The 27,872-nt window shown below is 55.2% G+C and overlaps 1 protein-coding gene across 4 annotated transcripts in view; it reads right to left on the bottom strand.

Annotated features, from left to right (window-relative positions):
- Positions 1 to 27,872, bottom strand: part of LOC122494586 (BTG3 associated nuclear protein) — a 114,060-nt gene that overhangs the window by 14,764 nt on the left and 71,424 nt on the right. For 2 of the 4 annotated variants that reach the window (XM_043599848.1, XM_043599850.1), the window contains 4 exons: positions 23,165 to 23,332; positions 18,743 to 18,873; positions 17,086 to 17,148; positions 15,652 to 15,690 (listed from right to left, as the gene is read on the bottom strand). In XM_043599848.1, the coding sequence (XP_043455783.1) occupies positions 15,652 to 15,690; positions 17,086 to 17,148; positions 18,743 to 18,873; positions 23,165 to 23,332 (401 nt within the window). Of the gene's footprint in view, positions 1 to 15,651; positions 15,691 to 17,085; positions 17,158 to 18,742; positions 18,874 to 23,164; positions 23,333 to 27,872 lie in introns of all 4 variants that reach the window. The other 2 variants (XM_043599847.1, XM_043599849.1) reach the window with 1 other exon arrangement.

Raw genomic sequence — 27,872 nt, 5'->3', positions numbered from 1 at the left:
CCCCCCCCGGCCCCTCGCACCACGCGGCCTGATCCAATCACGTGTGGGTGACTGAGACGGTCAGGAAACAGTGAGGACGACGTGGGCCTGGGACCCTCAAGGCCTCAGTGGACTCTGAGATGCTAAGGAGGACCGTTGAGCTAAATCCTTGCTATCTCAGCCTTAATTGAGAGGCGGAAACGGCCACCGGACGGGGCGTTTGCCGAAACACCTCTGATCACGGACCGTTTCTCCCTCGGGTGCCGACAGGGCGTCACCCCAAATGGAAGAAAATTCTCTCAGAAAGACTTACCCGCTGGTTACCCCACGAAGGCCTATTTTTAAAAAAATTTGTTTTAACGTTTATTCATTTTTGAGAGACAGAGAAAGAGCATGAGCAGGGGAGGGGCAGAGAGAGAGGGAGACACAGAAACAGAAGTGGCTTCCAGGCCCCGAGCCGTCGGCACAGAGCCCGACGCGGGGCTCAGACTCACGCACCGTGAGATCGCGACCCGAGCCGAAGTCGGACGCTCCACCGACAGAGCCCCCCGGGCGCCCCGACGAAGGCCTATTTTTAAGGAGCCAAGGTTTCCCCTCCTACTTCAGCGAACCGCCCACTAACCAGCCCCTCTCAGAACCTCGTCGAGACCCCTGCACACCACGGGCGCACCCGGTGTCCAGCGTCTGGCCGTGTGGCCCAGGCTGTCCGCGTGTCACTCTACCGGCGCCGCTCCCGGGGAGCGGCTGCATCCGCGGACAGGCAGCGGCAGCCATCACGGGGGGCGTGGGTCCGCGCCCTGACCGCTACCTTTCCCCAGGCTTCCGCCGCAAACTCAGCCGCACACACGCGTCTTCACTCTTCTCCAGCTGGAGCACCCAACTCAGGGCTCAGGCCAACTTTCGACGGTGGGCGCGGGACCGTCCCTGACGCCGAGTGCCGTGTACGTCTCGTGACGCAGAAACGGGGAGAGAGAACCGCCGGTGAGAGCAACTGCACACGCTCAGAGGCACAGAGGAAAAAACAGAATTAAAACTCAGTCTGGGTCGCTGTCCAAGCTTTTGTTTTACTTTGGGAGCCAACACGAAATAATGGCCTGGATTTTGAAAGTAAGGGACCGTATTTGTTCGCACGAGAAAATAATTCCTCGATCGTTTTTCCACCTCCTTAATGTATGCTGTGCACGGAGCAGCCGTCAGTTCAGTAGGCTCATCTCCCTGCCTCCCTCTTGCTCGCGCACGCGCACACGCAAGCCTGACGGTCTCGGATGTCACACTCGCTCTCCCACCCGAACCCCGCGGCGTGTTGCCCCTTTCATCTTCGAACTACAGACGATCCTCAGAGGACAGAAAAGAGACACGGTGGTGTTTCACGAAGTGTTTCCAGGTGTTCCCCTTTTCACCTGTGTGAGAGGAAACCAGGAACCTTTCTGGCTGCTCAGAACAGGGTGGAAACCACGCTGACTCTGTGATGTTACCGGGTCAGAAGCCGACCTCTGCCCTTGAACTGTGCAAAGCGTTAACACTGGCATTCGCACCGGCCCTGCTACGGACCGTCGCAAATTTCTAAACCTAATCCTCACGGAGTCCAGAGCGGAGCCTCCCGCATCTGCAGACACGGCCCGCGTGGTCCCGTGTGCCCGGCCCCTCTGCCAGCGGGACAAGTGCACATCACGGGCTCCCGATGCGGGAGCAAAGGACCCGCGTTCTCACTGTCCCTCAGGTACCGAAGATGAGCCAGTGAGTGAGACAACGTAGGATTCTGTTAAGTTATTCAGCTCACCATTAAAGCAGCAGCGTGAATTTGTTAACCAGGCACCGTGGTCGGAATGGATCTAGGATTTCTAGATCAAAGACTCCTCATGAACACACAATGGATTGAATACTCAGCGGTTCACTCTCAAAGTGGGTTAAAAACAAATGGGAAGTTCTACTGTGCTTGAAAACTTTCTCTTCTGGGGGCGCCCGGGTGGCTCAGTCAGTTGGGCATCTGACTTCGCCTCACGTCAGGATCTCGCGGTCAGCAGGTTCGAGCCCCGCGTCGGGCTCTGTGCTGACGGCTCAGAGCCGGAAGCCTACTTCTGATTCTGCGTCTCCCTCTCTTTCTGTTCCTCCCCTGCTTGTGCTCTGTCTCTCTCTCTAAAATAAAGATTAAGGGGCGCCTGGGTGGCGCAGTCGGTTAAGCGTCCGACTTCAGCCAGGTCACGATCTCGCGGTCCGTGAGTTCGAGCCCCGCGTCGGGCTCTGGGCTGATGGCTCAGAGCCTGGAGCCTGTTTCCGATTCTGTGTCTCCCTCTCTCTCTGCCCCTCCCCCGTTCATGCTCTGTCTCTCTCTGTCCCAAAAATAAATAAACGTTGAAAAAAAAAATTTTTTTTTAAATAAAATAAAATAAAGATTAAAATCATTAAAAAAAAAAAAAAAAAAACTTTCTCTTCTGTAGTAATCTCGTCATTTGATGGGTCAAGGGCTCAGTGTGACTCCAGGCGGGCTCTTGACTCTTACCCATCAAGACTCGGCACATGGCAAGCCTCTCGCTGTCACAACGGCCGGGGGGTGGGTCCTCGGTGGCCCTGCTTCCTCCCTGCTCAGCGTCCCACAGGATGACCACGTGCTCCCGAGGTCCCCAGACCCTGAAGACCGACAGCACGCCGACGGCAGCCTTCCCACCCGACTTCCCGAGAACGTTCTCCACTGACTAAGCTCTCTCCTTCCACAGGGAGGCCGGGGGCACAGGCTCGGGTTTCACGCAAGGGGGCCTGTCAGAGCACCTGAGTTTGCACGAGGCAAGTGCCAGGTTTGGTCAGAAGGGGAATGGAATGTCCTAACGGGTGTCCCTCTTTCATTCCCAACCTCTTTGATGAGGAAGAAGGGAAACTTCTGTGCAATGATAGCGGTATCAGTGGCCATCTTGCTTCCAGAGTCTCACCTTCCACCCAACTCACTGCTAGCAGAAATTCAGAAATTCCGTTCCTAGGGCTGCGGTGGTGACCCGGCTTCCTCTCAGCCGTCCCACTAGAACGGCTCCTGGAACGGCAGTCTCGGGCCTAAAGAACCCTTCACATGCTCCCCGGCTGCTCTGCGTCATTAGCCGAACCGCCCGGTACACGGGCACCGGCTGTGGACTGCGGCTGCCCACCCGGTCACGTGAACGCGCCACCCGTGACAAAGCAGGCCCGCAAGCGAGAAACAGACATTAAAAAGATGGTGAGAGAAAAGCGTAAAGAAATCACCACACCTCCCTCATGCCCAAAAGTTTCCACAAGTTGGATCCCACCAAAGAGAATTTTGCAATTACTCAGCAGTCACAACTTTTCAGCCTACTGAGCTGTAAGCATTAGATAAGTATTCTCCCATACGTTTCCAGGCTATTACTCATGATGAAAATCATCAGTGAGTATATGTTCCATTTCTAAACAGCTTAAAAATGTTTGGAAATGCCTTCCATCCGCACGTCTTACAATTAACTACGAGCTAATCTGGAATAATTATTACTGAATTCATTCATCAATATTCATTAAGAACGGATAACAATACCGTACTAAGTGCTGCAGAGAATAGAAATGAATAAAATCTGTGGATCTGATGGTATTAAAACTATCTGATTCAACCTCTTAAACATGTGAAACTGACTGGAAGGCCTGCCCTTGATTTGAAGCCCCCTCCCTTGACTGGTCACAAAACTCTGATGCGAGATCAAGCAAAGGGGCTCGGGGAGGACCGTGAGTACTCCACCAGCATACGGTGTGGCCACACGGTTGGAAGCGCTTTGCGTGTTATAAAGCTCCTTCGGCCTCAACTTCTGTGAGCCCCTCAAAGACGACAACACTTCAGCCTCATAAAATACCGTAAAACTACATTTAAATAATCACTTCATCCAACCTCTCGCGAAACGTGGTCAATATCCTTCCCACTCAGACCACTGCCCGGCGCGAGACCGACCTGTCTGTGACAGTCAGAGGACACACGACGGGCCTAAAGCGACAGCCAGCATCACCGACGCATCGTCCCCAAGCCTGAAACGACTGTCCGTGCTGCTCACAAGAGACCAAGACCCTCCAGGACGAACTCTCGGGTGCCCTGTGCCCACTTGCACCCGTGTTGCTTCGTACGACAAGCCTCTGCCGGGGACCCGAAGGGCTCCCGCAGAACTGGAGCCAGCAGCAGGGAACCCCGGGGCCCCACCCCGCTGCCCCTCCAGGCCAGCCGCCTCACACAGGGTGACAGACCCACAGCCTCTCATGGCCAGCCGGCCAGGCTTCCTCAACCAGGCGACAGGAGAGGCGTGCTTGTTTCCGTGACTTCTCTAGGAGGTTTTTGGAACTAATCAACACCAGACTCGCCGCTTCTGGCCTTTACGGCTTCAATTATATTTTCCACCATTTCTAGTTAGGGAAGGCTTTCCCGTGAGGGATTAATTCCCTGAGCTACGCAGGTTCTCCAAGATTTCTGTGAGTGTTTGACATGCAACGCAGAAACGCATTTTCTTGAACGGAACGTTTTTATTAGAAGTGAAGCGACACAGCGTGTGCCCTGTACGTGAGACGTTGGGACTGTTCTCCCCGGCGTGGCAAGCCAGCAAAAGCGGACCGCGGCCTCCCGAAACACAACGTTCTGCTACTGCTACATGGGAAAGCATCACACGCACGCCTACTGCGCGCACACCTTCTGCACACACACCTACTGCGCATACACCTGCACACCTACAGTGTGCCCACCTTCACACACATCTGCTATGCGCCTTTTGCACACACACCTGCACCTACGCCAAATACAATCAACACATACACACTTCTCCTCGCCCACTCCACAAAAAAAGTTATGCCACGTAAAATGTTGAATACTTCCCATCTCTTCTCCGGCTGGGTTGAGAAGGCCTCGTCTCGCAGAAAAAATTCTGAAAGCTACGGAAATTCACTTCTCAAGTATAAGGAGGAATACACACGCCAACAAAGCCAAGAGAGGCGCAGAGTTTGAAGAGCGTCCGCCTGCCGCTGGATGTCGGTAAAGTTACATCACAAATACGCAGCGAGAGGAGCCCAGGCTACTGACGCGCTTCGCTTTCGTATGAAGGAAATGTGTGTGTGGTGTGTTCGTCATCGCAGAGAACAAAGAATTCTCCAGGTGTGCAAGGGAACTGAGGCCGGTCAGCTTATACACGTCTATAAACGCTTTCACGCGCATCTGAGGATGTTAACTACAACTATTAGAAAAACAAAACCCGGTATCCTGACACACAGTTGACACGGTGCTAACCGTTCTGTGATGCGTGGTCTAAGCAACGTAACCAAAGGCCAAGCCTTTAAAGATTCCCCACGTGGCTGAAGATCTCCCACGTGTAGAGACATAACTGACCCAGGTCTGAATGTCTCAACACACAGGATATTGCCTAGCAACAGACTTATGGGTCCCAAGGGAGTATTTCAATCTTCCTAAATCCGAACCTGCTGGATCCAAATCCTAAGCTGTACGTGCAGCCTGCCTCAGGAAGCGACACCGCGCAGCTCCACAGCTCTGCCCCGCGCCCAAGCGCCCACCCAACGCACACATAACCAGAAACGGCCCCCGTGCGTCTGCCCCTTACTTTCCGCATACGTTTCCACAGCTCAAATCGTCTCGGCCCCAACAGAAGTTCGAAGAGTTGTCACTTCAGCAGGGCCAGAAAGGGCAGAGAGGGCACAGATGAGAACACAGCTCAAGAAAATCAACAAACGCACGAGAGCGCGTGGAGGTGGAGGGGACAGGAGTCGTGTCGCCCTGGTGGTGCTCACGGTGTTCTGGAGAACGGGGCCGGGATGGGGCTCCAGGAGCCACGAGAGCCACCCCTGGCCCCCCTCCCTGCACAGTGCAGGAGGGGCCAGGGTCTCCTACCCCGTGTGTGAGGCACACGTTAACACTCACCCAGCTCCTGAGTGCAATCTCGTCTCCTCACCAGGCGTGCTGCGAGAGAGGTTCTGATACAGGAGAAAACACGTGACCAGCTCCAGAAAGGGTGCCTGAGTCACTGCAGGCAGACGGCTTGCTCCTTATGGCGCTCTGGATGGCAAGGCACGGCCAGCTTTCTAAAGGTGATCTGCATACGATGGGGAACCTTGCTATGGTACATTCAAGGTCGGTGACCACTAACTTCTGGTTCTTGGTTGTGTGTTGGTCTTTAATAACAACTTAGCATTAACTACAAGCAAAGAGGCACCAGTGCCCTCTCAGGAATGGGTGCCTGTCCTTGGGTGCTGAAGAACCCAGTAAGCAGAGAGGAGCCACAGACGTGGTGCTCCAAGAAGAATCTGAGATCAGCGAGCAGCGGTGGCCAATTACCCACAAACACGCTCCTTCTGGAGCATTATTTCTAGTCATGTGAATACATGTTTAGGCTTCTGCTTTGTTTTCTTAAACTCCCAAAGAAACAAGATGAGTAGAATAAAAAAAAAGTCTCAGAAACAAACAAAGTTAAAAGCTATTATTTTTTAGGGTTGCTGGGTGGCTGTCGGTTAAGCATCAGACTTCAGGTCAGTCTCACAGCTCATGGGTTTGAGCCCCATGTCGGGCTCTATGCTGACAGCTCAGAGCCTGGATCCTGCTTCAGATTCTATGTCTCCCCCTCTCTCTGCCCCCTCTCTGCTCGCACTCTGTCTCTCTCAAAAAAAAAATTTTTATGTTTATTTTTGACAGACAGAGGGAGACAGAGCATGAGTGGGAGAGGGGCAGAGAGAGGGAGACACAGAGTCCAAAGCAGGCTCCAGGCTCTGAGCTGTCAGCACAGAGCCCGACGTGGGGCTCGAACTCACGGACTATGAGATCATGACCCGAGCCGAAGTCGGACGCTCAACCGACTGAGCCACCCAGTCAACCCCCCCCAAAAATTTCTTTAATCTAAATTTTTTTTAACGCAGAAAAAAAATTTAAGACTATCTCGACAGCTGAATAAGTGTTTCACAACGTATAATTACAAAAATGCACTCAACTTTTGTCATCAGCCAAGCTGCCCCAACAAAGCACACCTTCACAAATCACACAAACTTTCTCAGTGTGGATTTACGCCACACGAGTGGGCTTCTGTCTGCCCGAGGTCGTGACACTGGTGTTGACAGACTAACCCCCGACCCATCAGCCTAAACAGGCAGGGTCATTTCTGGGGGCGTCAGCGTGTTGCGTGATTCACCCCATAAACGTCTCCATAGAAACATTCAGGGGCTCATAACTCAGGGCTGCCCCCGCAGCCCACGCTTCCCACAGGCCTACTGTGCACGTGGGCAGGGTCCCTCCCTGTCACAACATGGGCCCCGCCTTTAAGGGGCTCAGAGTCCAGCCACACTGGGCACAGGATGGATGCCGAGAGACGCCGTGACCCTCTTTGCAGGCAACCTTACAGCTTATCCTTCCCAGCCCACGATCACGGCACAGACGTTCCACACCGACCGCCAAGGAGAGCAGGGTCAACGGCCTCAGTCCTCAAATGCCGATGACTTCTCCTCTCGGAACGCTGCCAGCATGCCGTGGGGCCCGAGCCGCCAGCCAGGGGCCGGGCCAGCTCCGGCCCCAGGAGCACACCCTCAACAGGGCGCCCTCCTCAGACCCCAGGACCCCAGGGATGCTCCCTGGTGCAGAACCCAGCGAAGCCAGAGTCACGAAGGTAACGACCAGCCGTGGTCGTCAGCCCCGAGGTCTGAGGCCGTTTGTCGTAGAGCAGGAGGTGACTGAATCAAGAGTGACGGGCCGACTCCTCGCACGGGGAAGGGGGAAGTCCTCCTGCCTACGCTTGTACTCTCAGGTTTTCGGCACCCGCAACCGGCGTCAAATAGTTTAAAATACAATAGATGCACGCATGCACGCAGGCACCCAGACGTATGGATTTCTGCTTGTTTGTACTTTCAGGCAACTGAATCACGACTCACTCCCGACCGGTTCTAATTCTGGCAGATTTAGACCAAGACTCTCCTGTAACTGCCGTGCCAACGCCAGTCAATGTCCGCGATTTGCAGGAACACAAGCACCTTCCTGTCCAACCATCATCCGCACTTCCATGACCAAGTGAGATGAACCACTGACTCTGTTCCACTGGCGACTTAAAATTCTCAAGCGATCGTCACCAAGTACGTGTCTCAAAAGCGGTACGTATACTAACTGAAAAGCACCCTGCCTATATTTAACTGCCTTTATCCCAGTTGACTCTGCCTTAATTACCCGAGGAAATCCAAGAGACAAGATTTACATCCTTGTTAACGTAACCGAAATGCTTGGCGGGCAAGGGACCCCATTGCTCTCCTAAAGAATGTTCTCAATTTGAGCAGAATTACAATATGCTCTGATGGAAACAACACATTTCCTATGCCTGATGTAATCTAACCTCCCAAGAAAACAATTAACTTCAGAGAAGTTAAGAGGGGAAAATAAAGCATTTTCGGTTTAGCAACATAATGAGTCACAGGCGATGTCCAGTCTCGGTATGAAGTCACATGGTGGGAAGCTTGACGACTCGAGTGAGCGAGCGACCTCAGAGCACGCCCACCTCTGCTATGGCACCCAAGCCGGCCGGCCTCCCACTCTGACGGCGCCCAACACCCACAGCAGAGGGGGGTCCGCCACGCGGGCTTGTATTCCTACAACACCACCATCTGTCCCGCTTGCCGCAGGCATCCATACCTGACACTTTCAAATCACAACTCGTTTTGCGGAAACAAATCCGACACTGACAACATTTTCAGAACAAACACCCTCTGTCTTCAGCCGCTTCTTCCCTGCGCTACTCAAACTGAACCTCTCTGCACGGAGTCTGTACTCCCAGGTCTAATTCTACAACCGCACTGCAATCTCTTAAGCTGGGTACAGTTTTTTAGTTGTCCTTCCAACTGATTGGAAGAGCTGGAAAACTACCGTGAGTTGGCCCGGGCTTCAATCACATAAATCAATCAGAATCCAAGGTTGAACACCGACCTGTTGTACTTCATGGGGACTGTTTATGGCAGGCCCCACTTGTGAGGCTCGCATTCAAACCTGAGAAGTTTCAAGTCCACATCTACGAGGCACCTTGGGATGTCTGCCTCAAAGTCAGAAAGCCAAACAACACTCTTGGCCACAGGCCCCTCTGCTTCCCGGAAGGTCTGCTCACGGGAAGGGCAGCGGTGTGGAAAGGGAACGTCCCTTCTCCTCAAGATCAGCGTCATCCTCCTGAGTCCCGAGCCCGCACGGCCTCGCCCTGCCCCAGACAAGCGCCGGCATCACGAGGAGCGGGACAAAACAGGCTGACACATCTCTGGAGGTAATGAGGCTCCTGGACGACAAAATGCAGACAGCCATGTGACAAAAGTCTGGAATTTACTGCCTGTGCCAGGACAAGTTACGGCGAGAGGACAGACACTGAGGCACAATCTTCTTAGAATTTAAGAGTGACTCCTAAAACATTTTCAACCGCATCATTCTTAACTAATGCACAAAACCGGGCCAAACTCGAATCCTGTGTTACTCATCTGAAAGTATTTTTTTAAACGTCTCGCCAAGGTTAAAACGTCTACACAACGTTGGAGGGGCAAGGCCGACAAAGCGGGAGTTCGGCCCGAGCCGGACACCACGCCGTGGCCACTGTGACCGGCCTACGTGCTCCAGGGCCTTCTCGTTAATGCCTGCCGGGCTCAGCTTCCTGGGGCAGGGACAGAAGCAAGGCTCACTGACGCTCGTAAAAAAGGCTGCCTTGACCGAGAGGTTCACTCTACAAGGGACTCTGCTGCTAAAGACGGGCCTGGGGGTTTTCTCAGCCACGTCCTCCCCAGCTCCTGTGTCGGCAGCACCGTGGTCCCCACCTGGGATTTTCGGTCACACAAACACAGTGCCTCGTGCCACCTCACCTTCTACTTGCCGAGGGTTCCCTAAGAGGACCAAACCCCGTGCGGCATTTCTGTAACAAACAATTTTTGTTCGTTTTGAACAGCTAAATTTCTAAGTTAAATTGCTTTTCACTGATCAGGTTCAGCTCCTCTTTCTTTAAAAAGCTCATTCATGGCATTAATATTAACAAGAAACGGAGTATCTCCTAATTAACTAATGCTTAAGTACACAGCCTTCCGAATAACGTCTCTCTCTCTCTCTCTCTCTCTCTCTCTCTCTCTCTCTCTCTCTCACACACACACACACACACACACACACACACACACACGACAAAACTGACAAAACGACAGGCTGTTCTCTGCCAGAACTGCCCTCTTCTCCTAGACAGCGCCACAGGGCCGACCGGGGGTGGGGGGTGCCCCACAACCACCAGGTTTCTCCGACCAAGAGCAAGTAGGAGATTCAGGCACATTACGTCCAGAAGGAGCTGCGGGACAAAGGCCCCCTGTCGCTGGCAGAGGCCGGCCTGACCCCCACTGCCGCTCCCAGCTGGGCCTTCCGGCACAGACCAGCTGCGACTGCCCCTCCAGGACAGGGCTGCCCCTCTCCCAGACCCCGCCCTGCTTCCTCGGCAGGAGGAGCTCTTCCACGCCCCTCCCCGGGAGCCCCCAGTCGCGGTGAGGACACACCACCGACGCGTGAGCAGCAAAAGGCCTAGAGACCCAGCGACAGGGGCAGCCAGGTGACACGGCACTGGAGGTGGAGGCTCCTGGACGATGAAAGGCAACTCCCGACTCCTTCGGGAAGATTTCATTTTAACGCTCAAGTACCAAGAGTATCCCAACTTTCCTGAAGTAGATGAGGTGGCTTCAGAAGTATGCTGAAAAAGAGTTTGGAGTTCAAGTGTTCACCATCGTTTTTCTTAAACTTAACTGAGACTCTAAAAAAAAAAAAGCATAAGCTTTCTACGCACTGCTTTATCTAATTATCTTTTTTCAAAACACGAAAAGAAAGATGTGTTAATGTTCACGACGTAAACGCTATGTAATCGTGAATGTTTTAAAAATTACTTAATGACAACATCTTAGAACTTTAGATCTTAGAACTTAGGGGCGCCTGGGTGGCGCAGTCGGTTAAGCGGCCGACTTCAGCCAGGTCACGATCTCACGGTCCGTGAGTTCGAGCCCCGCGTCAGGCTCTGGGCTGATGGCTCGGAGCCTGGAGCCTGTTTCCGATTCTGTGTCTCCCTCTCTCTCTGCCCCTCCCCCGTTCATGCTCTGTCTCTCTCTGTCTCAAAAATAAATAAACGTTAAAAAAAAAAAATTAAAAAAAAAAAAAAGAACTTAGAACTCAGAACATCTTAGCTCTTAAAGTGACATCAGTGGTCATCGCTTCTGGTCCTGTTCAAACTGCGGTCACAAAGTCGAGTTAATGTGTCCCATCACAACCAATCTTCAAAAAAGATTGAAAAAAAAAAAACCAGAAAGAACAGGACAGAATAAAAAGCGTGAAAGCAATCAGCACGCAGTGAGGCCACTATCATTCTGCGAGCCCACTCCGACCGTGCGTGCGCACGAGGGAGAGGGCGAGAGCCGCGGTGCAGAACCACGTTCTCACCATGGACACGGGCGCGTGGCCCGCGGGCCCGCATGTGCTCCACCACGTGCCCTGGCCGCCCACCTGCCGCAGTGAGCGAGGAAGGACGGGCCCGACGAGCGGGAAGGACCCGGAGCAGAGGCCCAGCGAGGGTGGGCACGACCACCGCACCAAGAGCGCCTCCCTGAGGCAGCCCCGGTCCACCTGCATAAGCACGTCGCTCCGTGAAAAAGCTCCCAGGACCTGAGGAAGGCCATCGTTTCTCTTTTAAAATGCATCCCAATCGTCTCCTCCACCCCACCGCAGACGGCAACCCTAGGGCTCTTAATCCTTGAGAACTGTTTTCCCTTTTCAGAATCTTCTGAAAATCCACACGGAATTAAAACTCCTCCCGTCATACCAACCGCTAACTCAGGAAACTGAAATCCCTTAAGCACGAGATCACTTCACGTGCCTCACACTTTTATCCGTGCTTCGTCCACACATCCAGCTGGCATCCTGTGAATCGCTACGGGGCAGGACTGGCTCCGGCTTCCTCCTGAGAATTCCACATTTCTCTGCTCCCGATCTGATCTGCTACACGAGGCCCACCCTCTCAAACAAATTCCACGGTTCCAAGTACCACGCGGGCACTCCCGGCACTTCACTATTCCAAGTTCACGGCTCTCCGTTCCCACAGCAGGAGAGGTTAGCCCCGAAGTGCTCACTGAGCCGGGAACAGTACAAGAAGTCACCTGCACCCCCACAGGCCCTGTGCTCAGACTGGGGACGACACACATCAGCACAGCAGGAACCAGCCCAACCAAGTGCCTCTCTGAACACCAGGGAGCACCGGAAACAGGGCCACAAGCGCTGAGGCTCCTCCGTCGCATTCCCAGAAGGCGCCCTCGCCCAGAGCCCGTGACCAGAATTAACGACTGCATTTTAATTTCAACCCCAACAAACCTGGCCATCTAGCTTCCCCCCAAAATAGATCACGAAGGATTAGGAAGTGGTCATCGCACGTAGCCAGGAACAGCTGGGAAGAGAATAGGAAACGTGAACATGCCACCTGGCCTGGGGCCGCCTGGAACCTGCTCTCGGCCGTGACCGTCCCCCGGAATGCGGCTTCCAACTAAACCTGTGGTTCTCCGCCAGGTTGCAAGTCAGCTGTCCTTCCTCTGACCCTTCTGTCCCACACTTGGGGGACGACACAAGCGCCCTAAGCCCGTGTCTCTAAAGCGCCAGGCGCACTCTCACGTGACCCCGTAGCCACATGAGAGCTGAAGCCCAGGGGGCCCCACACAGGACAGGACTGGGATCTCGCCCCGTGTAGCCCGACGAGCACAGACGGGGCGGGGGCGGCACTGGCAGACCCGCAGCCCGGGGCCGTGCGAACGCAGGGCAGCTGACCCGACAGGCCACGACAAAGGTGCCAGCCCTCGTTCTGGACGTGGCCTCACGGGCCCACCGGCGGCAGCAAAGCACAGCACACGTGTCCCTCCGTCCCATCCACGAAACCAAGGACAACCACGGCCCCACAGGAGCAGGATGGGGAGGGGCTCGGCGGTCCCGGTCGGGAAGCAAGTGGAACGAGAGGGCCGGGCGGCGTGGGCTCTGGCCCCTGATTGACTCTCGGCTGCTCTGGAAGGATCTGGGGCGTTGCTGCACAATGATTCCCAGTGACAGACAGAACTACCAAGTAAGAACCGAACGCGAAGCTAATGAGACCGGCGGTGGGTCTGTGAACTCCAAAACAACAAGAACATGGGACTTTCTTCGGGGGGCTTCTGGAATTTAGGGAGGCTCTTCTCTTTGCAGAGCAGAGATGGCCTTTCAACACCTCCGCTGCCTACAACCGGAACCAGTCGATCTTCGATAAACCAAATGCCAACGCCCGCGCCAGGCCGGGAAAAAGGCTCCATCACGCGGAAACTGGGGAGGCCACGTCTGGAGGGGAAGGAGCCACCGCGCCCCGGCACTGTCCTCCTGCGGGCGGGGGAGGCCGGTGCACAGAGACAGAGCCGACGGGCCGTGGGGGCGAGGGCGGGAGAGTGAACCACGGATGCTCCCGCCTGCGACACGGCCACACTTCTAGGTCACCCTGTCAGCGACCTCGAGGTGACTGGAGGCTTCTTCTGTGTCTTGTGAAACATCATTCTCTGTTCAAGTTTTTGGGGAAGTTAAAAAACGAAGCGGTCACAAGCAGGGTAACTCAGTACGAACAAGAACCGGCCAAATGATACAGTAACAAAAAGGAATTTCCACAAACGGAAAACAAGAAAGGAGCAGCTGGCGGATCTGCCAGAAAAAGGCAGCTTTACACGAACACACACGGCTCACCTCACCCCTCACGTGAACACACACGCTGCTTACTTCAATCAGAGAGCAGAGTCTCCTTCAGAAAAGAACAAAGGTGACGGACCCTGAAACTCCTCCAGCCGCCACCAGTGTTGCCCCTGCCTGCCCCCGAGGTGTGTGTGTCATCGGAGGCCCACGAACACGACGGGCAGTGAGAATCAGGCCGAGGTGGGAAGGCAGCATGGGATTCCACAGGCAAACAGAATCGGATGGTTCACAGACCGTTATGTGCGACACACACGGCAATCACGATGGCAGCTGTGGGGACTTGGCAGGGCCCTGGCAAAGAAGCAGGGAGCTAAGAAGCAGGGAGGGCGCCCGAGGGTCGAACGCAGGGGAAAGGACGGCTGCTCGCGGAGGACAGGCCCGGGCGCGACGGCCGACTCCGGTGAGGCAGCGCTTGGTAACGGTGCACACAAGTCTCCGGTCTGCGGACTCTTCCGAGAGGGGCTCTTCTGACGGCCACCACAGGAGCCCTTCCTGAGCTGAAAGCAGCACCTGCCGTCTCGTCCACAGAGGCTGGGCTCTCCGCTCTCACGGGGTGTTGGGGACGTGCGCTCTACGATCATACACACCGGCACGGTACCCACGTGCTACCAAAACCTGATTATTTCTCAAAACTCCCGAGTGGAAGCCTGCTCAGGAATAGAGACGGGAACGAGGAGGATATCAAATGTAACATACTTTCCTTTCTCACGAATTATAAAGTTCAGCAACATTTTCATTAGGATGAAATTTCACTCCCAGTATAAACACAAACCACGAAGTTGTCAAAACCGGAGATAAACTACACATGACGACCCATCCTCTCCCACCCAGACAGGACATCTCGTGCCCGACCGAGAGAAACATGCGGCACAAACCTGCTGAGAACCGACCTGTACGGGCCTGACCAGCAACCCGATCTCCGAGGCAGGGCTCAGAGGCAACAACTGGGGACCGTTCGGTAACCCTGCACTGCTTCGGCTTTTTGGCGCTTCAGGACTCTGATGAAAACCCCACGCGCAGGTTTCAAGACGAAACCGAAAACCGAGGCACTCCGATCTAAACAAGTGACTGAACTTAAGGTCTGCGCACTTCTCCCCAGGCGTTCGGAGGGTTTCAGATGAAACCCGGGGGGTGCCGCTGTCCTCCCGCTTCTGATTCCAGGGACACACGTCCTCATGCCCCATGCACGGCAGACACCGGGCCACCGCCACTGACAACAGGAACGCACACAGGTGTTTCAGAAGGGGAGAACACGGCTGGTTTCGAGAACAGCAAGTACCATCTCGACACGAATCGAGCTCGAGGTCTGTGGCTCGTAAGTCACGTTTCCAAGAAAAGGAAGATTCCTGAGACTCTCTCCCGTAATTATTCAAAGGTTATAAAGGTCTCTTTAATACAAATTCTTCAAAAGGACGTGAAAATATCCATCCCCAAATCCACCAGGAATTTAGACTCGATCTAGAAAGCAAATCACGCCCTCAAACCCTCAGAGCAGGAGCACTCTCCTTTGTAAAGACAATTTGTATCAGGTGCTCAGTGACTGTGCAGTTACGCTTTCGTCAGAGATACTTGGGAAGGTGGTGACCGGCGTTTGGCACTAACACACAACAACAAAACCGAGCTCGTTCTAACACACAGCGACTGCACGAACCCAGCATCCACAACATTCGTGGAAATTAACAATGATCAACAGCCGGTGGGGTTCCATCTACAAACAGCTACATAAACTCCTACAAAGAACCAAATGCAGCCCAGAGCCCCAATGCCACGGGTCCACGTCCTTCAGGATGTCTGCGGCCGGCAAGGGTAAAGCCGGCACTTCCCCAAAGTTAACGCTGCACCACCCTCTTGCTCCCGGGCCGGGCCCGCGGCAGCGCGAGGTCTGGTGACGCGCACGGCAAGCGGGCGGTAAGTGACAGCAGATGCACACTCACCTGCCCGTCCTGTCCCACGTGGTGGATCTGGAGATTGCCCTGCAGAATGGGTGGAAAAAGGAGAAGTCAAGGACCGGAACAACTTCCAGACACGAGGCGACAGGGGCAGGAGCGCCCCGCGCCACGTGTGAATAGCCGGCCAAACCACTCACAGCAGTTCTACAAAAGTTCAGCCCCTTGTAGCGATAAAAACTCCACAACAAAATATCTTAAAACTGAGTTTACAGACACTTTTTCCTCTTCTAAGAAGAAAAACTGTGAAAGACGTCGTGCTCACCTCCCCCCATCCTGACCCCAAATGAAAATGTCATTTTTTCCCCCCGAACATTTCATTTTGAAACAACTCTGATGACAAGAACCAACAGCAGCACAGAGAGGTCCCGCGTTCTCCTCATCCAGCGTCCCTGACGGGGGACACAGGAAGACACAGGACAAAACACAACCAACCAGACGCAGGCCCACTGGCGTCTCACCAGGTGGAAATGCACCCTCATGTCTTTGGGGAAAAAATGATTGGTTTAGGTCTGGTAGGCTCTTCTGCCACTGTCCTCACAGATACCTTCATTGGGACAAAACATTTAATTGTTAAAGGAACAGGCTAAGGCTTTGCTGTGATAAAACTAATCACATACTCTAACTTATTACGAGGTAACCATTAGTGGCAGCAGCAATTTCTTCTAATTCCTGGCACTCAATTCCTAACAGAAACAGAAAATGCGGGATCGCATGAACAACAGGGAGGCGTTTATGAAATCTAAAAGGGCAAAGCTGATCAAAAAACTGAAATCCAAGCAGCAGTCTAATGATTTTTTTTAGCAACAAGAGTATTAAAACAAATCTGTATGGATTTTCCTTCTGGAGGCTACGAGCAAATTAAGCGCCTTGCACAGTGGAGTATCCTGCCAGACGTCTCAGGCTGCTGGCTGGGCCTCGGCACCTCTGAAACGGAGCTTCCCCACCCCCCCAAGAGAACACCCCGCCCGCGGCCTCCTGCAACCCGTGTCCGCTCTCCTTTCCTTTCCCACCCAGTACGGGCTTCCTCCTTTGCTTACCTGCCCACCCACCAGTCAGCAAACGGACCGTGCTCCTGCGTGAGGCCCGCTTCTCACGGGACCAAGCAAGCACCCCTTCAGCGGCATATCCCTAGTTGCCCCTCAGAACCTCTGCGCCTCTTCCCTTGGCACACGGCCCGCTCACAAGGCTTGGACGTGTGCAGCCCGCGGCCTCCAGGTGAAAGCACCTCCCTCCTAACACATCCCGAGACCCTCTCCCCACGGTCCCTCCCCTCCAGCACAATCGCCTCCTAAGGAAGCAGGAGTCAGGTGACCACGGCTGGGCGTGCGTGTCATCCGGGGACCCCCCACCCGTCTCCCGCCATGGAAGGAGCCCGTGGGCCCTGGGTGGGCCCTGGGCAGCTCTGAAGGCCACACTCACCTCACTGTCTTGCGTGATCTGCACCTGCTCGCCCTGTGGCACCTGTGCGATATGGAGGTGGCCCTGTGGGATCCGCAACAAGAGAACACACCAAGGAGCATCAGAAGAAAATCAAAGCCACAGGAAACAAGAAGCGCTTTCTGGAACTTTTGTTTTCGGTTACCTGCTGGCAATCCAGGACAACTAAATCCTGAATAGTACAATATACGCATAGTATAAGCTTATTAAATAGCCTCCTGAAATTAAACTGTCAGAATGTGACACGTACAGAACATTTTATGGCTAACTCTTAACGAGGCCTGGGAAAATCTGTCAAGTCTTTAACTGCTACCCAACAGGCAAATTTAAGAATGTGAGGGTCATTTGGAAAAGAAGGGAAACAGAAGTTTCCCACAAAATTAGACTAAGTTTTTTTTTTTTTTTTTTTAATGTTTATTTATTTTTGAGACAGACAGAGCATGCGCAGGGGAGGGCCACAGACAGGGGGAGACACAGAATCCAAAGCAGCTCCGGGCTCTGAGCTGTCAGCGTAGAGCCTGATGTGGGCCTCAAACCCACAAACCGCAGGATCGGAGCCAAAGTCGGACGCTTAACTGACTGAGCCACTTAGGTCTGTAGACACAGGCAGATAAACGATGCCCATAAATGCCAACATGGCTCAACACCCCTGCGGGATTTTCTCTTGCTTTCATTTTACTGCGTGGAAACTGTTCTGAAGTTATTCTGGAGTTCTTTCAAGAACCTTCTTACTACAAAGGTAAGAATTAACTGCCTTTGTGATTGTCACCTAAACAAAGAATTCACCATTTCTATTCACCATCTATAACTGCTATCTATCTCATCTGCAAGATGAAGAACCCCCCCGCCCCTGCAAAAACGCTCATTAACACTTTCCGGAAGCCGGCCCTTTTCCAGGCAGCATGCTGAGTGCAACGTCACACTGAGGCCACCCTGAGCTTTCCAGGAGAAAGCCTGGTCACGCAGCTGGGTGTGACTGGACGGCCAACGGGACCCTGGGGGGCATGAAAACGTCCCGCTCCCTGGTGACGCTCCCGCCCTCCTGCTCTCCCCAGCCGTAGGGGCCAGCATGAGTCTGGAGGAATTTCTATCTGGGCCAGACCACACAAGGAGGGCTGAGGCAGGGGTGTGGCTCACTGCTAAGCCAACTGCCCACACGAGTCTAAGATACAGCCAGGCATCCAAAGGAAGTGCTATGTGATCCCGGAGGCCACTCACTAGCTCTTCCCACTGACCCCAGGAGGAAATTTTCTTCCCTCAGGAAAAGGGTTCCCCTGTTTCCGAACTGAGAAGACTATCTATAATGCATCGACAGCGCCTCCCAGGATGACAGGTAAGGGCAGGGATGGTCGAATGGCCTGACCCCCAGAGCTGACGGCGGCCACGGGGGCGGCACGTGCAGGGGAGCCACGAGGGGACACCGACAAGGACACACCCCCTCGGGAACCGCCCTCGTTTAGGAGATGCAGAGCCGACACCCCGAGCCACTTCTTTAGACTGGCGCTCTGACCTCACCCCAAGCTACCATGGCACGACCCGGAAACGCAGGGGAAGCCGGGGCCCGCCCTCCCCACCGGCCACGCCCCCACCCTGCCTGCCCTGGCCCCGGTGGAGGCAGACTAGCGAGAAGGGCACATACTACTTGGACCTGTCCGTCCTCTCCGATCTGGTGGATCTGGACCTGCTGGGCGTTGGCCAGGGCGTAGTGCAGGGCCTGTGGCGGAGGCTGCGGCATCTCGCTGGCGGGGGGCGGCGTGCTCATCACGGTCTCTGCAGGGAAGTACAGAGGGCCTCAGCAACCAGCGGGGGACAGGCCAGCCATGGCACGCCTCTGGGCTTCCCTCCCTCCCCAGCACCACCTTCCCCCCAAAGAGGAAAGGAAACCCCTCCTTCCCGGACAGCAGTGGGCAGGTCCCCGTGAAGGGGCCATGGCATCCTGGAGAGTCATGAGTTGTCAGTGCTGGGGATCGAGGTTTCCGACCGGGGGACAGGAGTCCGGGGAAGGACTATTCTGACAGAGGAGTCTCATCTGCTTGTTTAAACGAGTTGCTCAGGATTCGTCAGCAGAAGTGAAACAGAAGCACAAAGTTGGGGTTACACCCTGCTTCTCACCAGTACGTTATCAGTATTTGTTCACGGACAATTAAGCCCTCTATGGAAAAAACTGTCCATCCTCTTGTTTAAAGATGCATTTCCAATAAACCTTCACTTCCTTTGTTTAATCCCAAACGAGACCTTTGTGTTGACATGTTGCGTATTAATTTTAGTTGTAATGATACCTCAACAGAATATTCTCAAATGCTCAAAAAATTAAAGGCTCAGAAAAAACGTTTTGATTTTGTGCATACAATTTTTCCGCAGGGAATTATGGTGGACGGACAGTAAGAAAACGTAAACACAACAGGATGAGACCCAGCGAGATGTGGACTGTTAACACAAAGGAGAAAAAAGAAAGACGAAAAATGAGTATATTTTTCTTCTATTCCATGGGCATTAAATTGACACGGTATATACATTCCACCTCATAACATTTTAATATTCTTTTAATGTTTATTTTTGAGAGAGAGAGAGAGAGAGAGAGACAGAGCGTGAGTGGGGGAGGGGCAGAGAGAGAGGGAGACACAGAAGCCCAAGCAGGCTCCAGGCTCTGAGCTGTCAGCACAGAGCCCCATGCAGGCCTCAACCCCATGAACTGAACCATGAGATCATGACCTGACACGAAGTCAGACACGAAGTCAGTGCCCCTCGCTGCCTACATTTTAAAAACTAATATAATGGTGTTGAAATGTTAATACTTGCGTTATGTCAGAAATTACATCCTTCTCGGTGATTTGAAAGTATAATGAAAAGCTTCAGGTGTCAACATTTTAAAATGTCAACTTAAAAGTACATAAGGAGGAATACACACTTTCCAACCTCTGAAAGAGGGTACGTGACCAAAACACTTACAGTCCACTCTGCAGGTTAGTTGTAACTACTTAACTAAATAGATGCTCAAATAATTCCTGCTCTAGTGTCAATAAACATCAGCTGATCGTGCCAGTTCTCAAGGGGTTCAGAGATCCAAGAAGAATTAGAACCCCAAGGTTCTAAAGTAACTGCAGAAGACAGGACATATGGGTAGCAAGTAAACGCTTTTCAAACCTAAGACTCAAATTCTTGAATCTGCCAATTAATCAACAGCTCCTATAATTATACAAAGGAAAGAGTGTGCAACAGAAAGGCAGGCCGCTCCAAGAGCCCCCACACCCCCACTCCCCTCTTTGTCCAGAGGAGAGACCGCTGCACCCACAGATGGGCAGGCAGTGGACTGTTACGAAACGGTTCTCTGCAGCTCTAAAATATCGGGCGCTGCACAGACACCCTCCTGAGGCCTTCAACTCACCGATGAGGCCCGCAGGGAGTGCGCCGGGCTGCAGTTTAAACCGTGAAATGCAGCCACCTTTAACTTAAGCACTTACAAAAGTTTCCACGGTGTTGCCAGGTGGGACGGTACAAGACAAATGTTTTAATAAATTGGTGTTTTATGAATTCAGTGACACTAGGGATTGTATGGTTTGTGTTCAAACAGGCGGTACTAATTCGGCTTTAAATAAACTAGCCTCGGCTCAGAATTTCCTTTATAGTATTTATTTGGAAATTCCTTTTTTATCTGGTAATTCCAAAATAAATAAGACAAACCCTGCCGGAATGACTACCAATTCCGAATTAAGCCAGGAATCCTGGCTTAACTGCATTTTCCCGGACTATTTCTGTCACCAGAATAGCCTTCAGTGTCAGATCTGCTTTGTGAAGCTGAGAGCGTACAAACAGAGCAAGGAGAACCTGCCAGAGTCCCATTAGCTCATCACCGACTTGGTTTTCTCTAATTTAGTCAAGCATGCAGTATAATAAAATGGCAAACAATTACATCAACAGGAACTTCCAAAGCAATGGACTTTCTTAAAAGCGTGGTAAGAGAAAAACATGCTCTGGGTCTCTCGAGAATTCAATTCCAGGCGCGCGGCAGGCAGCTCTGGCTGCCGGCGGGCCGCACGGGAAGGGCCGGCTGCGGGGCGCAAGCAGGAGCCGGGGACGGGCTACAGCAGCTCAGAGCGCCTCCTCGACCCACCCCGGGCGCGCGGGCCTTGGGAAAGGAACCGCGCGCTCGTCTCCCTCCCGAGGCTTGTTAAGAGCACCACCTCCGTCCTCCTCCTCGTCCTCTTCCTCCTCCTCCTCCTCCTCCCTGCACCCCACCCGGGGCTGGCAGCAGCCTTCTCACGCGGTAATGACACCCGCTTCCGGGAAGGGCAAGATGAGGGCAGCCCTGCCCCCTCCCCGTGCCAGTGCGCTGCGCTCCCGAGAGAGGAGCCGCCGCCGAGGCCACGCGAGGGGCTACTGTTGTTCTTCCAAGCTGCCGGTGTCGGCGGGCGGCCGGGGTTTCCCAGACACCGTCTATTCCAGACAGGGTATCCTGAGACGCTGGGCTCACGCCCCGCGTGCCAAGCCCGCCCAGGGCGCTCGGGAAGTAAAGACAACCTCGCACGGCGGCCACTCACCGCCCACGAGAAGCCGCCAGCACCTGAGAGTTACTCAAACCCAAAGCATCTTAGAAGAAATGCTGACAGGCTCAGTAAACAAAGAAACAATCGAAGAAACTCCTGTCTCGGTAAACAGAACTACTATCATCTAGTTGAAAGGAACACTACTGACTGGAAGGGAGATGAAAAATCCTAAGTAAGTATGAAACAAGTCAGAACGCCACCACCACACAGCAGGAATCACACCTGAGCAGGAGGCTAAGACCCCCCGAGTCTCCGATCAGGGGGTCGGAAGCAGAGTCGGGGTCCCCCAGCCCACCCGCCCGGCCACTCACCGGACTCAACACCTTCCGCCCTCAAGCATGGTGACGGCCGGCCCGAGGGCACCACCGCTGCCTGTCAGAAACTCACGGCTCCGGGCCGCTGCCCGGGGGTCCTGAACCGGGACCGTGCCGTCTCCACAGAGAAAGCCTCATCTTGCCCTTCCTCCTCGCTCCTTCGGGACAGACACTGAGCGCCAGCCACGGGCCAGCTCCGTGCTAGGTCCCTCGGACCCCAGGGAGAGGGCGGCCAATCCCGGGCCCACCTGAAACCTACCTCCCTGAGTGTATGGCGTCCACACCTGCCCGCCCGAGACCCACGAAGGCGGGCTACCTCTTCAGGGGGCCACCGCTTCAGCACATCGTACGGTCGCTACCTCCCTCAGTTCCCCAAACAGGATTCCTCGCTGTGCGAGAAGGGCCTAGATCCCTGGCTGGAAGGTCCCTCGATACTGCCGCTCAGAGAAGCACGGCTTGGGGGCACGACGTGTGTGTGGCCGCCCCTCGTCGGTCGTCAGGGATTGCTCGCAAGTCGCTGCCGAGACAACGAGAGGGAAGCCGCTTCCCGAGGTCTGCTTCAGAAAGGCAAGGCCCCGCAAGCATGCCGGGCCACCGGGTCTGTCGCCACAGTGCTGCGGAACGAGAATCCGGCTGACCCTGCCCGCACTGCCCTGGGGTCCTGACCGCGACCCCAGTCGGGGTTTCGGTTCTACGAGCCGGAGGCCAAGGGAGACGTTGTGGAGGTTTTTTTTAAAAAGCTTTAAAAAAAAAGCAACACCGAAGTCACAGTGGCGTTCCTGGTGAACCTCCTGCTTCTGAAAAGCCAGTTCTCCCACGATGCCCGAGGGGAAAATCTGGAATGTCCCCGTGCTCTTTTGGGGAAGTCTAACTCAGAGCGGCAGCGACGAGCACGACGACCCGGGCCGACCCCCGCCTCGTCCGCGCCCCCCACGCAGACACCAGCAAGGACAAGAAGCCGGCGGCACGCTCAGTAACCTGGCGGAGGGAGGACAGGACACGGCGCTCGCCGCCAGACCCGGCCCTGTCCTGCCGCTCAGGGAACCCCACGCAGCACCCACGGCGGTCCCGAGATAACTCACCTGCAGGGCGCGCACGGAGCCGGGCTCCCCGTCGCCGCGCTGAGGGGGGCTGTGGGTGGCGCTGGCCCGCTCCCCCCGGGCCCCGCAGGGCGCACCACTCGGGACTCCGAACGGAGCGTACCTGAAGCGCCGTACGAAGACGAGGACGGCGTTCTCCTCGAGAAGCTCTTGACGGCCAGGCTCTGGCCTCGCTGTTTTCGCCGCCAGGCTGTCCGACATTTGGAGTCGATGCTCTGTTTGATTCGATACCAGTCGGACTCCGTGATCCCGAATTTATAGAAAAGGTGACCTGAAAGCACACACCCCGTGTTAAAGGACGGCGAGACGAAGGCCACTCCTCACGTCCCGGCCGTGTGCGAGCCACACGAACACGGGACGGCGACACGTGGCCGGGGGCTGAGAGCCTCACCGGCAGGGACCCGTGACGTCACACATTCACGCGCTGACCGGTCCACGAGGCGGCCGGCTGGGTGCCGGGCCCCACGGGCCTCCAGGACGCCCGCGCTCAACCACGTCCACTCACACTCCACACACGGCACTCCGGGGCCTGAAGGTCGAGGTTAAAACCGAAGCCCACGACGCCCTGGAGGCGCGTCCGCAAGCACCAGCTCCCCTCCGCCCGTGCCTCCGGGCCTGCGGCCGTCCCCCTTCTCCCCGGTCTCGGCTCAGACTCGACCTCGGCGGCCCTGCCAGGAACCAGCCCGCTGGACCCCGAGTCCCTCCCACCCGCACCCTGTCCGGCTGACGCCTAGAGGACGGACACAGTTACTGTGTGTGCTGTGCCAAGAGCCCAGACCACCCGGGCACACGGCAGATGCCACGGCCCTGGTGGACTAAACGCGGTCACGATCCACCTGAAGACACTCTTCCATCGCCGCCCGAGTCCGAGGCCGGCTTCTGTGACTCGCTGTGGCCTCCCTCCGCGCCCGGTCAGGAGGAAACCGCCCCGCGGGCACATCAGTCTTTATTCCCGAGAGCCCGCAGCCCCGCTCCCCGAGGCACATGCGGCCTTGCCCTGGTTCCTCTGGGCCCGGCGGGGCATCTTACTGACGCCCACGCTCGTCAACCACTAACACCACAGAGCGCTCTCAGAACGTGACTGAACGGCACCGGAGTCCTCCCTCCCCCACAAGGAAACGGGGGATCCGGCAGGCCACTGAGGCGCAGGGGGCCGACAGAGACCCTCACTGGACCCTTGGCCTCTTCTCTGCCGAGACTACAGGAAGTCAGTCACCACCGTGGGAACCACAAGAAACGCTCTTCGACTGGATGACCTCCACTCGAGCGGCTCGCGGAACTTCGCCGACTCACAGGAAAACACGTGGATGAAATTCAAAACTTTCATAATAAAAAGACGGAGCTGAAAAACTTCCTGTTTTGACTGCTAGGAAGGCCGCGTTTACACCGTCCGCGGAGAGCGTGACGGCCGCCTGATCCCTAAGACCTCCTCCTGCCGAGACCACCGGCCAGACAATCACAACAAAGGGAGTGCTCGTTTTCCTAAATTCACAGAAGTATCAAGTTTCTTCTCTCTCGGAAAGATGCATCTTGACTTCACGAGCATGTGCTTAAGACCCCTGACTCTAAACACGACAACCAAAATTTCTGTCATCTACATGAAAAGGCCTTGGGTTGAGGAGACACAGGATTTACGGGATCAGAAAGGAAAATAATCCAAGGAACTTCCAGCTGCATTTTGCAAGCCTCGTGCACAGAAGGAAATACACAAATGAGGCCCAACTCCTTGCTTGCTGATTTCCAGGTCACCTCTAAAATAGCCACAAATCATCGATCAATATTTACTGAGTGGCTGCCACGTGCCCCACGATGGCTTTAAGTTCAAGGGATTGACTCGGAACATTCTGGGCTGGTTACCAACTTTGAGGTCACGGCAGAGCCGAGGACAGGGGGGCCGAGAGAGGGGAAACGGCAACCCAGCGCCATCAGAACGCCCTTCCCGGGACGCGCTTCAGTAAGAGGACCTAAATAAACCCCACCCTCCTGTCCCCACACCGGCACAGGCAGGGAGAAGCCTGCCGAATGCTGCTAGGAACTAATGACGTTGCCTGAAATTTTAAATACTTGGTAACAGAGATGAACGTTTACGACACGTATGAATGTGTGACGTTAACGTTTAAGTTCCACTTTGTAAAAACCAATTTACCAGTTCAAGGCCTGGCTTACACCCTTTGAAGAAAAAACAGTCGTCTGTATAGTTACACAGCAGTCGTTTTTAAATTCTCCGGAGACCTCGCTGCGTATTCCTGCCAACAGCACGTCCGGCAGCACCCACCCGCGGCCGCCAGGAACACCGTCGGGTCAGCAGCGCAGCCGGCTCCCCGCGGAGAGCACCGGGCACAGGGGGAAGGTGCGCCCCAAGGTGCCCACATGCAGGCTTCGGCTCTGCCGTCAGGGGGCTCGCGGAGGTGTCGGGGTGCAGCCTCAGACCGCTCTGTGCTGCCTGGAAATGCGGCTTTCTCCGACTTTCCCGAAAGCGCGCCTGTCTTTTCGGACAGCACGGAGCACCGCAGCTTAACGAACGAACGGTGGAAGAGACGTCTTATGATGAGTGACAAAGAGGTTACTTTGAGAGGCGCCTGGGTGCGTCAGGTGGTCAAGTGTCGACTCCTGGTTTCGGCTCAGGTCACGATCTCACAGTTTGTGACACCGAGCCCCACGCTGGGCTCTGTGCTGACAGTTTGGAACCTGCTTGGGATTCTCTCTCACTCTCTCTCTGACCCTCCCTAGTGGGGGCTTTCTCTCTCTCTCTCCCCCCACACCCCCATAAATAAACACCTTTCACATGTGATGGTCACAAGAAAAACGCACAAAATTAGACAGTCGATAAGCTAGCTTCAGAGCCTGTAGAACTGTCGGGAGTGAGAGGCTAACATCCAGGCCTCGCGGCACCCAGCCGGGTGGAGGAGAAATGGCCACATAACCCCCAGGAGCACCTCCCTGCCCTACACAGCACGCGAGGCCCCACCCACGGACACACAGGAGACCTCGGACAAAAGTGAGCAGCGACCCTGTGCAGGAGACGCGGCCACCTCCAGGCCTTCCCCAGCACATGGGGTCCCCAGGCAGCTGTGGGGGTTCATCTCCTCCGGAAGGCAAGCCACTTGTCCCCTCACCATCTTGGGGGAGAGTGCTCAGCAGGCAAACCCTCTCAGCCGCCCCCCAAAATTACGGTCCCTCTGAGCCTGCTTCTGCTGCTTCCCCGGCAAGCTGTCTGCTCACCCCCTCCCTCCCAAAGAGCTGAAGCTCCATCACCATTAAGTGCCTTCCCACATCCCGGAACGCCCATCCCGACACTGGTGGTTCAAATCATAAAAACCACACTCCAGCTCTCCAACAATGAGCCCCACAGAGGGCTGAGACGCACTGTGGGAAAAAGAAACAGAGCTGGCGATCTCACGTCCTCGGTGGGTGGCATGGGGCTCATCAGCCACAGAGGAATGAAAACCACTATCACTGCTCACGTAACCTCAAGTTCAAGGGGAAAGAACAGAAGACTGCGTGCCAGAAATTTATTTCTTAGAATTGGTCTTCACTTGACAGCAACTGACCTAGAAAAACAACAGAAATCTTTAGCCCCCGAGTGAGGAGGACGGGTCACCGCGCCTCCCCACAGACTGTGTGTTGTCCAGTGTCCAGGCCGCAGAGCCAGGCGAGCCCCGCTCCCCAGGCAGTGATGGCCCCGACTGAGGAGAAGCAGGAAAGGGAGGCTGAGGGCCTCCCCAAGGCCCTGTGTCCGGGCGACCTGTGAGCCAGGGCCCCGACTGTTCACCTTCTCACCTGTGCTCACCAAACCCGCCCCCCTCTGCACTCCCTCTGGCGCCTCGGCGTTACCAAACACACGTGCCGGACACCCCTACAGAAGCCGCCTAAGACACCGCGCTCGAGTATCAAGCTCCGGAGACCCCGAGCCCTGTGCCCCGTGAAGTGTCCTCCGAAATCCACGTCCTTCCCAGAACCTCAGAACGTGACCTCCCTTGGAAAGAAGGCCGGCGCAGGTGTGCTGGGATCCCACGGGACTGGTGTCCTGACAAGGAGAGGAGAGGAGCGCGTCCACGGGGAGGACACGAGCAGTGACAGGAGCCGTGCTGTCCCACGCTGCCGGCCGGCTCCAGAATCGCAGGCTTCCGGCCTCCGGGGTGGAGAGAAGGGGGACTCCCTGCTGCTCTGAGCCCCCAGCGCGCGGTGCTCTGTGACTCTGTGACGCCGCCCCGGGACGCCCCGAGCGCACCAGGGGACCTCAGCTCACGCAGGTGGGCGCCAACCAGCTTCTGCGTCACGGCTGCGCGGTCACGAAACACCACCCTCTACTGGCGCAGCTGCTGGGACGGACCGGGGGGCCGCCGTCCCCTGTGAACGAACACAGGGCTGCGGCGTGTGCCAAGTGGAGTTCAGACCACCTCGCGAGGGCTCGGGGGCCCCAGGGGACCTCACCTCCACACCAGCAGGCTTCGCTGATACCTTCAGAGGTCTGCGACTGTCCCCCCGACGGGTGCTTTCGTCGCGTTTCTAGCAACTCACGCGGGCGAGCAACTTGCTCCACATTACAGTCCGGGAGAGGCTCGGTGATTCGCTGGGATGAACCGTAAGAACGAAAGCCGTATTTGCGAATCGAGGGGGAGAAGGCAGCGGCTGCGTTCTTAGCTGAGAGCCCCGCCCGAAAACGTTCCCGACGTTTACGGCTGTAGTAACGTGCCGCTTGTACACACGGCACACGACCTATACGGCTAGCTTACCCGAGTCTGAGGGAGTCCTCCAATCCGTGGGAGCCCTAGAGCTGCACCCTGAAAAGCGTGTATTTCTCAGGGAGT

This window comes from Prionailurus bengalensis, chromosome E2, assembly GCF_016509475.1.
Source record: "Prionailurus bengalensis isolate Pbe53 chromosome E2, Fcat_Pben_1.1_paternal_pri, whole genome shotgun sequence".
Classification (NCBI taxonomy): Eukaryota; Metazoa; Chordata; class Mammalia; order Carnivora; family Felidae; genus Prionailurus; species Prionailurus bengalensis.
This window is presented reverse-complemented; position numbering and strand designations above follow the sequence as displayed.